The sequence below is a fragment of the Condylura cristata genome, unplaced genomic scaffold (genome assembly GCF_000260355.1).
Source record: "Condylura cristata isolate star-nosed mole 26May11 unplaced genomic scaffold, ConCri1.0 scaffold00014, whole genome shotgun sequence".
Lineage (NCBI taxonomy): Eukaryota > Metazoa > Chordata > Mammalia > Eulipotyphla > Talpidae > Condylura > Condylura cristata.
The window spans coordinates 23,908,744-23,920,343 of record NW_004567115.1 but is presented as its reverse complement, the minus strand read 5'-3'; the positions used below and the strand labels follow the sequence as shown (position 1 = coordinate 23,920,343).

General features: G+C 36.8%; 1 protein-coding gene across 2 annotated transcripts in view; it reads right to left on the bottom strand.

Annotated features, from left to right (window-relative positions):
* DDHD2 (DDHD domain containing 2) overlaps window positions 1-10,590 on the bottom strand; it is a 20,368-nt gene extending 9,778 nt beyond the window's left edge. Inside the window, exons 1-10 of one of the 2 annotated variants that reach the window (XM_012724915.1) lie at window positions 10,343-10,590; window positions 8,812-9,039; window positions 7,828-8,018; window positions 7,042-7,131; window positions 6,419-6,539; window positions 5,116-5,205; window positions 4,101-4,236; window positions 1,980-2,188; window positions 1,645-1,712; window positions 653-781 (exon numbers count right to left, since the gene is read on the bottom strand). In XM_012724915.1, the coding sequence (XP_012580369.1) occupies window positions 653-781; window positions 1,645-1,712; window positions 1,980-2,188; window positions 4,101-4,236; window positions 5,116-5,205; window positions 6,419-6,539; window positions 7,042-7,131; window positions 7,828-8,018; window positions 8,812-9,031 (1,254 nt within the window). In that variant the 5' untranslated portion in view covers window positions 9,032-9,039; window positions 10,343-10,590. The remainder of the gene's footprint in view (window positions 1-652; window positions 782-1,644; window positions 1,713-1,979; window positions 2,189-4,100; window positions 4,237-5,115; window positions 5,206-6,418; window positions 6,540-7,041; window positions 7,132-7,827; window positions 8,019-8,811; window positions 9,040-10,342) is intronic. The other variant, XM_004682247.2, reaches the window with a different exon arrangement.
* Window positions 10,591-11,600: the final 1,010 nt, after the last annotated feature.

The following is an 11,600-nucleotide window of genomic DNA, read 5'->3' as shown; positions in this document are numbered from 1 at the left end:
TTGCCACCCCTGGCCTGTACCCCAGTTCTGTATGCACAAAATAAATAAATCTTTAAAAAAAAAAAAAGTTTTTAAAAATAAGAGCTGGCTTAGTGGGAAGCAGTTTACTCTTGTTCTCATGTTTTCTGGGCTTTGTTTTTCAGAATTTGTTCTATCACTGGACATATCAATGTGGCTCCTCTGAATTTTGAGTTCCCACAAAGATGACTTGATACGATTTTTAAAAAGAGACACATAGGGTTCTCCCTGGTGGCGCAACAGGTTAAAGTGCAGCAGCACCATGAAACTAGTCACAGTCACTGCAGCTGAGTTTGATCCCCAACCAGGGGACTGACCCACATGGCACAGCAGACCTCTCCTGTCTCACCTACTGCTCCCCTCAGCAGTGTACTTTGTCAATCTGCCTGTTCTGGTCCCTGCTCTGTCTCTGGTGAATCCTCTCCCCCCACACCTCTGGCTTGTACCCCAGTTCTTGTATGTATAAATAATAAATAAATCTTAAAAAAAAAGTAAAAAGACATAAATAATGCTAGACAACATTACTAATGATAACACAGTATGGCTAAAATGCTTCCAAAGGGCAGCTGCTTATGAAGCAGTATGATGAAGATAATAAAGATACTGAAAATGAAGTAAAGTTTTAAAAGATTACTTTTACCAGTGCTTCCTTATCTACTTTCTCCTTCTCAAAGATACTAAAGAATTCAGAGAGTTGAAGTTTCTTCAGATCTTCTTCTAGTGTAGTTATGTCTCCGTGATCCATAACAATATTTGGTGAATCCTAAAAATCAATTTGTAAAGATCATAGCCCCTCATTTCACTTACACGTCCCTTGTTAATACTATTTTGCAATAAAGAAATGTACTATGTATCATTTCCACAATATATCTGAATTTTAGATTGTAATTTACACAAAATAGGGGTGGTTGATCTCTTAAATTTTTGCAACTTCAGTTGAAATTTAATGTTTTTAAATAAATGATTGAATGGATGATTCAGAGTATTATTATTTTTCATCATCACTAACAAAACATTTACTGAACTCTTATTAAGGAAACAATGTTTAAGACAAAGCAACTGGAAACAAAACCCCTGTGCTAGAAAAAAAAATCACAATGCAACATAAAAAATAGGAGACTTTCATAAAAACAGAAAGAAATACAAGGTAGTACATATTAAGTACAAAATCAGTACTAGTGATTTACTAGCATTCACAGGATTTTGTTTTACTGAAACATACTTAAATACCAAGTCCTCTCATTTGTTTCAATTTCTAAAAATTTTATAAAGTTGCATCTAATTTATTCTTCATTTTCTCATATTCAAACGCCATTTCAACTTCAGAATTCTATAATTATAATAGCAGAATTCTAGTAATGTGTATAGACAAAGTACATGTCTAACAGAAATAAGGTATCTACAGTTATTTTAGAATGTGGCAAATATTAGTAGAAGCACATTACTATCTTGCTTCTATTATTCAAGAATGACAAATAATTACAATGAATTGTAGTAAAAAGGAATTAAATACAAATTTAATTTTATGGTATAAGTAAGCTAAGTTAAAAACAAAATATACATCTGAAATCCCAAAATCCTTACTAATAAATATTATAAGAAAATCTATCTGAACATCTAAATTACCTTTTCATTGTCAATATCCCACAAAGAATCTTTCTGATTTGTCAGGATATCAAACAATATAAGTGAACCTATAAGTAAAACAGAAGAAAGGGACAATTTCTAAGCATTATCACTAAACAGCTACTTTATACAGATAAGTCAATTAATTACCCTTGGAGCAACAGCTATGAAGCAGAGAGTCCTTCTTTCCAATCTACCACCACCCTTCCAACCCTTCACAAATTCTCCATCACAGATCAGTTCTAAAATTCTGAAATTAATATTGGGAGAACACACTGTGCTTCAACAAGTCATTCAAATGTGTCCTCCAAGGTCACAGAGAATTCATTTGTTACCTAAACTATGACCAGCAATAGATACACCCCCTTTAAAATCGGGGTTCCTCTGCAGAAAAAGTGTATATATTCTGTTCATTTCAGAAGCAACTGTGTCCACAATAGTCTGACAGTAGGTGGGGCTATTGTAGAAGAAGACATCCAAAATTGTGTCATTGGTGAAGTGCCTTAGGCGGTTAATGCTGGGCAGGGTTATTCGCTGCAGATCTCTGAAAAAAGAAAACTATTTTAAGTAGAAACACTAAATACATTTCATAACTCCTCTATCTACTTTAACCTTCAAGCTTAGACTTAGACATATATAAATACAAGAATTATCAAGTTAAAGGAAACTGAGGTCAGAGAGACGTGTTTAATAATGCCAAAGAGATAATGATCAGCAAAATTCAGAGCATGGGAAACTACAAGACAAAAAACCCAGAGGGCCTCCCTGGTGGCACAAGGGGTTAAGTCTCAGCACTATGAAGCTATCCACAGCCCCTGCAGCAGGAGTTCAATCCCCAGACAGGAAGCTGACCCACATGGTGCAGCAGACCGCTCCTGGCTCACCTACTCTCGTCAACAGTGTATTTCAGTCAGCCTGCCTGTTCTGTTCTCCATTCTGTCCCTGGTGAATCCTCTCAACCCGCCCGCTCCACCCCCAGCTCTGGCCTCTCCTCCGGTTTTTAAATGCATAACTAAGTAAATCTTTAAAAAAATTTTTTTTTCTCAAATGAATTGCAAAAAGATAAAAAGGTGATTAAGAGACTTAAAATATATCAACTAATTGTAATTTATAGCTCTTATTTGGATCTCAGTTTAAAACTCCATTGTATGTTTAAAATCTCAGAGTGTATGTTTGTACTCATACATACGTCACGTCACTTATCAAACAACTAGAAATTTGAATACTGACTATATTACGTAGTTGCTGATATTAAATATTTTTAGGCATGGTAATGGTGTATGGTTATGTAATTTTAAGTCCTTTGAGATATACAAATTGAAACATTTATAGATGATATGTCTAAGACTTGATTCAAAAATAATATGTTAGAAAGATGAGTAGCAGACACAGGTATTAAGATATGGATGAAGCAAAACTGGCTATGTGCTGATATCGGCTGGGTAATCAATCAGTACTAGTTTCATTATGTATGTACTTTTTTTATATAATAAAACATTAAAAAAAAAGACAATACAAAAAATACAAAGGGGGTTTTCTTTAGAATTCTCCATATAAGGTTTTTTGATAGCAAGTGATAAACCAATCACCTCACTCTCCAAAATTTCTAAATGCTGAAAAAGTGCCAAAGAATAACAGAACTCCTATCTTGCACAAGAAGATTCTGCTGATGTAATCTAAAGCAACATTCAGTTAAAGCTTTTTAAAAATTCCCAAAACTATTACCTCAAATATTTGACACATGGAATATGCTCAAATCATGGGGTATTAACAACAGAGAGATACAGAATGGAAAGCCATTTCTAAGACCAGGCTGGAAATAATGGTGATTACTTCCTTCTCTTCCAGAGAAGCATCTCCTAGTTCTAGCCTATAGCTGCATTATGAACATCCTTTCTGAAGAATCTACAGCTGAAAATCGTTAATATAGGGCAAACTTCTCTGACATAAAATTTACAAACAAAACTACTGGGTTTTATAAACTAATGTCATTTAGAACTTACTGTACCAATTAAACCTCAAGTTATTCATGCTAACAATTTAATGTTTTAGAACTTTCTTTTATCCCCAAACTTGGACAAATGATATCTAAATATGAACACAAAAGGAACTAAATACTTTGTACACCTTAAGCTCCACTTGGCTTCTGACATCTGAGGATGTTAAATGTTTATACATTCTGGGAAGTAATCAATGTTTACCTTTATTTTTTAATGTTTACTTTAGTGTTAAAGACAAAGTGAAGTAGCTACAGTAAATACTAATGTATGAGTAAAATATATTAAGAACATACACCTTTTTACTCCTAATCCTGGCAAATTACATCAAGGGAGAGGCTGGCATTTAATAATGTAAAACAAAATTTTAAATATACATCCACCATACCCTAAACATTTTAAAAGTCAGCAAACATTAGAATCACAGTTCACAACTCGAAGATACAAGGTATTACTCACACATCCACACCAGTAGAATGCAAAGGACTATGCCAGTTGACTGGAAGAAATTCTACCCTTCCAATCTGTTGATTTTCTTGAGCTTTCTTAAAGTGTGCCTGGAGCATGTTCAAGGAAACACTGCGAAAATCATTAACTACAAAAGAAAATTAACTTATGCATCAACCATGAAGTCATAATCAGATGCAATAGGTCATGTATTTATACTCTAGATTTTCTTTGAAAACATATAGACTTGAATCAAAAATAGCTAAGTGGTATTCAGGAAAAATTATCAGTGCATATAGGAAAAGATACTCCATTAATACAGAACTTGCTTTCACCAAGATTTTATCAAAAGAAAACTCAAAAATTCTATTGTGTTATAGGAACCCTTTCAACTTGAAAACAAATTTCATTACTGTTACTAGATCTTGCAGTCAGACTTGTACACTTACTTTCTGCTGCTTCTAGCCAGTACCCAACATTTTAGATAAAAAAAAAAAACCACTGCTCTTTGAAGTTAATATTACATCAATCTTAACCCACTAGGTCTATACCTTTAGTAGGCTAAGACTCCCAAATTTGAACAATTAGACTGACTACTATCAAGTTTCAGAGGATGCTATCTTTCAAAATTAAGTTATATTAATGCCTTAAATATCTGAACTAAAATACAAAGAAATTTATCACAGCATACATTACAAAAAGGACAAAAGGTTCTGTTATTCATTTAAATTATATCATCTTTGCAGGTTCCTTTAGATGGCCCAGAAAGTGGGCCATCACACCATAAAATAATTTTATAAGAATGAAAATGCTTATGTGCTCAAGAATTATTAGCTTAAGCTACTAACCTAAGAAATTTATTTGCACGTTAGGTCTAAGCTCTGAAGATGTAGTACCCTACCACCTGTTGTTAGTTCTACCAATTTGTGCAGTTAAGACAACAAATGGAAGACAACACTTTATCGCAGCTCATAGAACATTAATAGTCCATGTAAATGATTTAATCACAGGTACTTTGCAAACCTACCACACTGTACAATGCTTCGAAAACGGAGATCACAAGCTGGTCCAATCCCATGCACTACAAAAACCAAGTGATCTATTTGTAAAGGTTCCCCTATAAATGAAATTAAAAAGAAAAATTCTGTGTGACTAGTCATATATTCTAAAATCAAACATTTAAAATGAACAGGTTATAAAGATGGCTAATGAAAATACAAGTTTTAACTAAAGGACACATTCAGTACTTTTTTTTTATAACCACATTTACTATTCTCTCTTCTATCTTTATGTGTATATACACACGTTTATTTGTCTGAACCACTTGTTCAAGACAAATATATATGTGTATATATATGTGTATATATGTATATATATATATCAAATTGCACATATATACATTTTTAACCTTTTGACATTTTAATGTGTATTTCCTAAGACTATTCTCTATATAACCAGACTTTATATTGAAAAATATTTTTAACTAACATTCATTTTTATGAATTGTACCAATAATGTCTGGTATGTAGTAGAAACACACTATATTAAACTCATCTTTTTTATTTGTATTAAATCTTAAAGCCCAAGACAATCCATTGCCTTTTGTAAAAAAAGGAATCTTATAATCCAGTTAAGTATATAATAAAATCAACCATAAATTAACCCAAGCTAGACAGCAACTAGTAACTATCAAGGTACTACTGAAAAAATTAGTTTTCCTTAGTTGAAAATCTTCAAGGAGTTAATCAGAAATAAATTTCTAACCAAACAGGTAGACTCACGTCTTAAAATTAGGATTAAATCAATTCATCTATATTTAGTGACTTCCTGATTACTATCATATATAATTAGCAACTTTAAAAGGTACTAGCTATTAAGATTCTTAGTAGATGATGTGATGCTAATAATTGTTTTTAAAGATGTATTTAGTTATGCATACAAGATCTGGGTTATAGACCAGAGGTAGGGGGTGTGGGAGGAGGGGCTTGAGAGGATTCACCAAAGACAGAGCAGGGGGCAGAACAGGTGGATCTACTGAAATACACTGCTATTGGGAGCAGCTGGAGAAAGAGGAGAGGTCTGCTGTGCCAAGTGGGTTAGCTCACAGGGCAGGGGATATAACTCGTGGTATAGTGGCTAGCAATAGCTTGATGGTGCTGTGTCTTTAAACTCTGCATCACCAGGGAGGCCCCATGATGCTAATCTTAATTTAGAGCAATCTATATAGTTTAAACTTTGACAGAATCCAATTCTACCCAAAAAAAAATAACCAGTTAAGTCACAAGCAAATAAGTATATCAGAAGAAAAAAAAAAAAAAGATTAACATTACCACAGTGAATGTCAACAGAGATGTTTTCAACTCCTCTCTTTACTGTTCTTGGTCGACCCTGTTCAGTGGGTGTTGAACCCCAATCATCAGAGCCTGCCACTGGCTGGTAATGCACCATAAGCTTAAATATAAGAGCAGAACAAAAAAGATATGTTCCTACTCTTCAGAATGTGTAAATAGAGATGACTTTAATGTGAGATATCTTGAAAACATAAATGTCAACCTGAGTTTAGGTATTTATCTCCTAAGCTTGAAATGAACCCCCTAGAAATACACTATATACTACTGACAATGTGATACACTTTTAAATCTTAGTTTTGTCAATCATACCTCAACAAATCAGGTTAACAACTTTCAACAATCCCCTACACATGGAATGTATGCCCACTTAATATGCAACTTTCTTAATTTATAGTGGCGTAATTTTATCTAAAAATTTTTAGTGTAAGCTGAACAGAGTAAATAGTAGTGGCTACAAGTTTTAAGTTGCATAGTTGTGAGGGCAATATAAAAATTTCCAGAGATTATCCTAAGTAGAATCCTTAGGAAAAAGAAACCATTTATCATTAGTAATGCAATTAACCTTTAACCCCACATTAGAAAAAGGCTTTCATTTCCTCTACCTTTGGATTGTGTAGTATAATAATTTCTCTGTTGGGAGACTCCAGTTTCTGTTTCCATTCATCCAGAGTTACAGCAAGCATATAAGTTTCCTTAAAAGTAAATATATCTCATTAGAGTTATCTAATAGATCATCTCTTAAAACTGAAATTACAAGAATACTGCTAGATGAAATTACAGTAAGATATCCTACTCTATAAAATTACAAAAAGTATATAGCACAAGAACAAAAATCACTACTTCTATTATTTAAAGTACAGAAAACACTTCATATTTTGATATTTTTTCAATATAAATAATGCATGTATATTTCCCATAAAGTCAGGTATATATTAGACATAATCTTTTCTCTTGATTTAGCAATTTATTTTGAAATTATTTTAAGATCACAGTAATAGGATAAGAAAAAAAAATCACTCCTAATTCCATCATGTAAATTAGTGATAATCACTGTTCACATTTTTGAAATATTCCTTCAATAGTAATTAATGTCTTCAGCTTAAAGAAATTTTCAGAAGAGACTGTTTGCAGAGCAAGAAAATAGTCACTCCTTTGGTTATAGTTTAAATATTAGCACCAGTAGGGAAGGAAATGTTAATGTAAAGTCCTAAGTTTCCATAGTACATTAACATTTGAAAATAAAACTATTTTATCCTGAAACTATCTTGCAAAAATGCTATGCAGATAGAACCAAAGTCTTTGTAGAAATTTCACAAAAGCACAAGAGGAAGAAAAGATTAAATAACAAAAAGGAAAAAATGATGAATTGAAAGGGGTCAGAGGAATACCTCCAATATTTGGCTGAAGCTCTCTGAATAGGGAACATATTTATTATCTTTGTCTCCCTTGTAAAACCAAGTACATCGTCTCACTTCTGAAGCTAGTTCATCCCAATATACAGCATACCGCATCCTCTCCCCCAAATGAACATCATATCTGCCTCCATCAGTGGGGACAATTCTCCCATTACAATCTTTCCCTATTAAGGATTGGAAAACGGAAAAAGAAGTGCATTTATCAAAATAACTCCCCCCAAATACAATTCTCAGTTATAATCTAAATAACGTTATGAAACACATGAAGTTTCTACTTGAACAAACATTTAGCAAGGTGAAATTTAATAAATCTTTTTTATCAGTGACAACTTTACGATGAAATTTAATAAATCTCTTATCACTGACAACTTTACGAACTATCAAAATCATTCATGGTTTTGATACCCAAAACTATTTTGCTCTTTTTAAACCCAAACATTATTTTGCTTTTTTTTGAAGAGTGAAAATAGTATCCCTTAAAAACATAAAAAAGTATATAATAAATATCAGTAAGTAATTAATGCTTATCATGATACAGTAACTAGCATCATTCTTATTTCATGAAAGAAAAAAATAAGTGACAAGTTAAAGAATGCATTCATTTGCAATATCACACCAAACTACACACACATATACACACACACACATACTTTTATGAAACAAGCTAGAACATAATACTGAATATGCAGAAATTATAATAGGTACCATTTTCAAAATACAGACCAAATTCTTGAGTATTATAAATTTGCTAGGTAGTAATGCAGATCTTTTCTATATAGGAACACTAGGAGATAACTAGGGTGGAAAAAACCTAAATTTAAAATTTTTTTATTTAAAATTTATTAATGTATATATATATTTACCTAAATTTTAATAGCACTTATTATAAAAACAATGACAGTATGAGAGCGATTAACAGTTAAGTCTTTGTCTATTAATGTCATCATTTCACCCTACCAGAGCCATATGCCTCTTCCAGCTGCTGTGAATCTTCAGAATTGAAAGGAATCCACGTCTCCTTAGAATCAATTATCTTACAATAAAACCAATGAGGAGAAACTGGTTCATACAAACTGGCAACATCCATATCTACTAGCTCAAAGGAACTACATGAATTTGGTGATGGGGACGGATCGGACTGGGACAACTGTTCCTGATGTGATTCCACTGATGACATTTTGCTTTCTAAAAGACAAAGAAAAATATCAGAAAAAATTATTTTCTTTCAATTAAAAATGTAACTGCACTTCTGTCCCTGACCCAGCCCACTCAGCCTTTAAATCCTAAACCACACCTCTGTCATTAAAGACCTATTCATAACTAAAAAAAAAAATGTAACTGCTGACAAACACATCCACAACTGGTCATTTAAGGAGTCATTTCTGTAAAACAAACAGAAAACTACGGGGTGGGGGGAACATACTTTAAAAATAATAGAGATTAACATCTGGATGTGGAGGGAAGATACTTCAAACAAAATACTTACAGTGAGGCCAACCACTTCAATCTCCTAATTCTCTCAGAAAACTACATGGTTTTCACCAGTTTAAAAAAAAAAAACCGGAATCACAAGAAACACGCGGTCAAAAACTCGATGATGACAAAATATTCTAGCCCAATTTCTAGGTCTACCGACAAGTGGAAAAAATCTACTTGCAGCAGTCAATTTGCCATGTTTAGGAGCACCTGGCTGCAGGCTCCAGCCCTGCACCACTATACATTAACCTCATTACTGGAATCTTAAACTCCTCAAACGAGAACTCATCACTTAAGAAGCAGTCCCTCTTACTGAGCCTGTAAGTGAGCTTGATCAAAGGACCACAGCACAATTTGGAAAACAGGAGCCTTCGCTTGGGGTCACTGTGCGCATGCGCGCAGCCACTCACAGTTCACCTCTCAGGTGCGATGTAACGAGTGACCTCAAGTGCCACTTTCCCCAAAGGAGACTCCTTCCTACCCCCTCAACATTCGGCCACCCCGCAAAGACTTAACACTGCTTGACATCCAACATACTTACGCCGCTCTGAGGGGACTGGGCCAGATGACCAGTACCTCAGCACCCAACAGCAACGGCCAACACCTGGCCTTCCGAGCGAACACATTCGGGCTCTCGGCACAAATTTCCCTGGGCCACCGTGGCGTGTCCCGCTTCCCCACTCCCTCCTGGGCCTCCTGCGGTCCAGACATGAGACCTGAACCTACGTTCCTTGTCGCCTACCTCCAGCCTCCCCGAGACGAGCGGAGCTTCCAACGGAAACAAAGCGACTTGTCGGGGACGTATTCGACCTCAATTACTTTGGGTGCTCAACAACAGGGGCCCAGGCTGCTTCCCCTGAACCGAGTTCACCCTCATCTACCGGCGCGAGTCCGGCTAACTGCTCCACCCTCCCCTCGCCCTGCCTGGGCAACGCCTCCTCCTCTCGGGCATCAGCGCCCCGCAGTGCCTCCCCCCTACATCAGCCGCCCGCCGGCCCGCGGCACAACTCACCTGGCAGGCCCGCTGCCTCGCACGCTCTCCTGCCCTAGCTGAGGAGGGCACGACATGACCCAGCGGCGGCCTGTCCCTCCAGCCAGGGCGGGGCGGGGCGGGGCGGGGCGGAGCCTGAGGCTCCGCTAGGCCGAGGCCCAAAGCTGAGCTCCACCGCGCTTCCAGCGGGCGAGTAGCGGGCCGGGCTGCGAAGGCAGAGGTGACTAGATGCCCGACGAGAAAGCAACGGGTGCAGCCCCAGGGCGAAACCAGCGGGAAGTGTCGCGAGAAGTGGAGGGAGTCGCGCGAGATGTGGCTCCTCCTTGCGGGCTGCGGGCCGGGGCGCAGCGTGCGGTGGTGCGTGCGGAGTGCGTGGCGCACTAAGTTGTCGCGCGCCGTTTCAGGCCATAGTCTTTAAAAGGCAAAGATGGGGAGTAAGATATTGTAGGTGGACGAAAGCATTCCGAATTTTCAGTGAAGGGCAGGTTTTCCACTCAGCCCATCCTCACTTCATTGAACCGGGTGGCACTCTGGCTTAACCCGACGGTAGGGCCAAGGGTGGCGCGGGGACCCCAGGGCGACGCAGGGAGGACGGAAGGCGTTAGCGGCAGTTAGGTCTGCCCCAACTCCTGGGTGCTGAGAATACTTGCACCTGCAGGGAAAGTCTCTCTGGTCCCACCCCGTTTGTTTGGATTTAGAGGCTGCCGAAAATATATTAACAACTTTAAGGGACGCCAAGTTGGTTGGAGACGAGGTTTTGGTTTTGGGGGTATTTTTTTTTGGGGGGGGGTGTAAGAGGGCGGGTGAGTGAGATAATAGAGGTTACCATTTAAACGAATTTCCTACAGTTATGAAGCTGATTAGTATCCTTAACCTGCTCTCTTGAGTATTTAGTTTGCTAGAAGATCTCAGTTCCTTTGGGTACTCAATAAAATACTTTGTACTTTATAACTAGATTACAGGGCGAGGATTCAGGGGATTGTATTTCTATTTATTCGGAAACCAAAAGAAGGGGCGTGGGGATGAAAAAGGAACTTATCGTAACACATTCTCTTAGAGGCTAAAGCCACACACAAATATCCACAAGTTTACTGATACCATGTCAAATTTGAAATACCTAAATTGTTTCTGTTCTCTACAGAGATGAAGACCACTGTGCCTCATTATATAAGACCCTGTCATGTAACTAGCTAATGGACTAATGGTAGCAGCTAACATTCACTGAGCTCTTAGTAGGCATAGGTCCAGTTGATTCTCTAGAGTGAACTCAAACTTCATA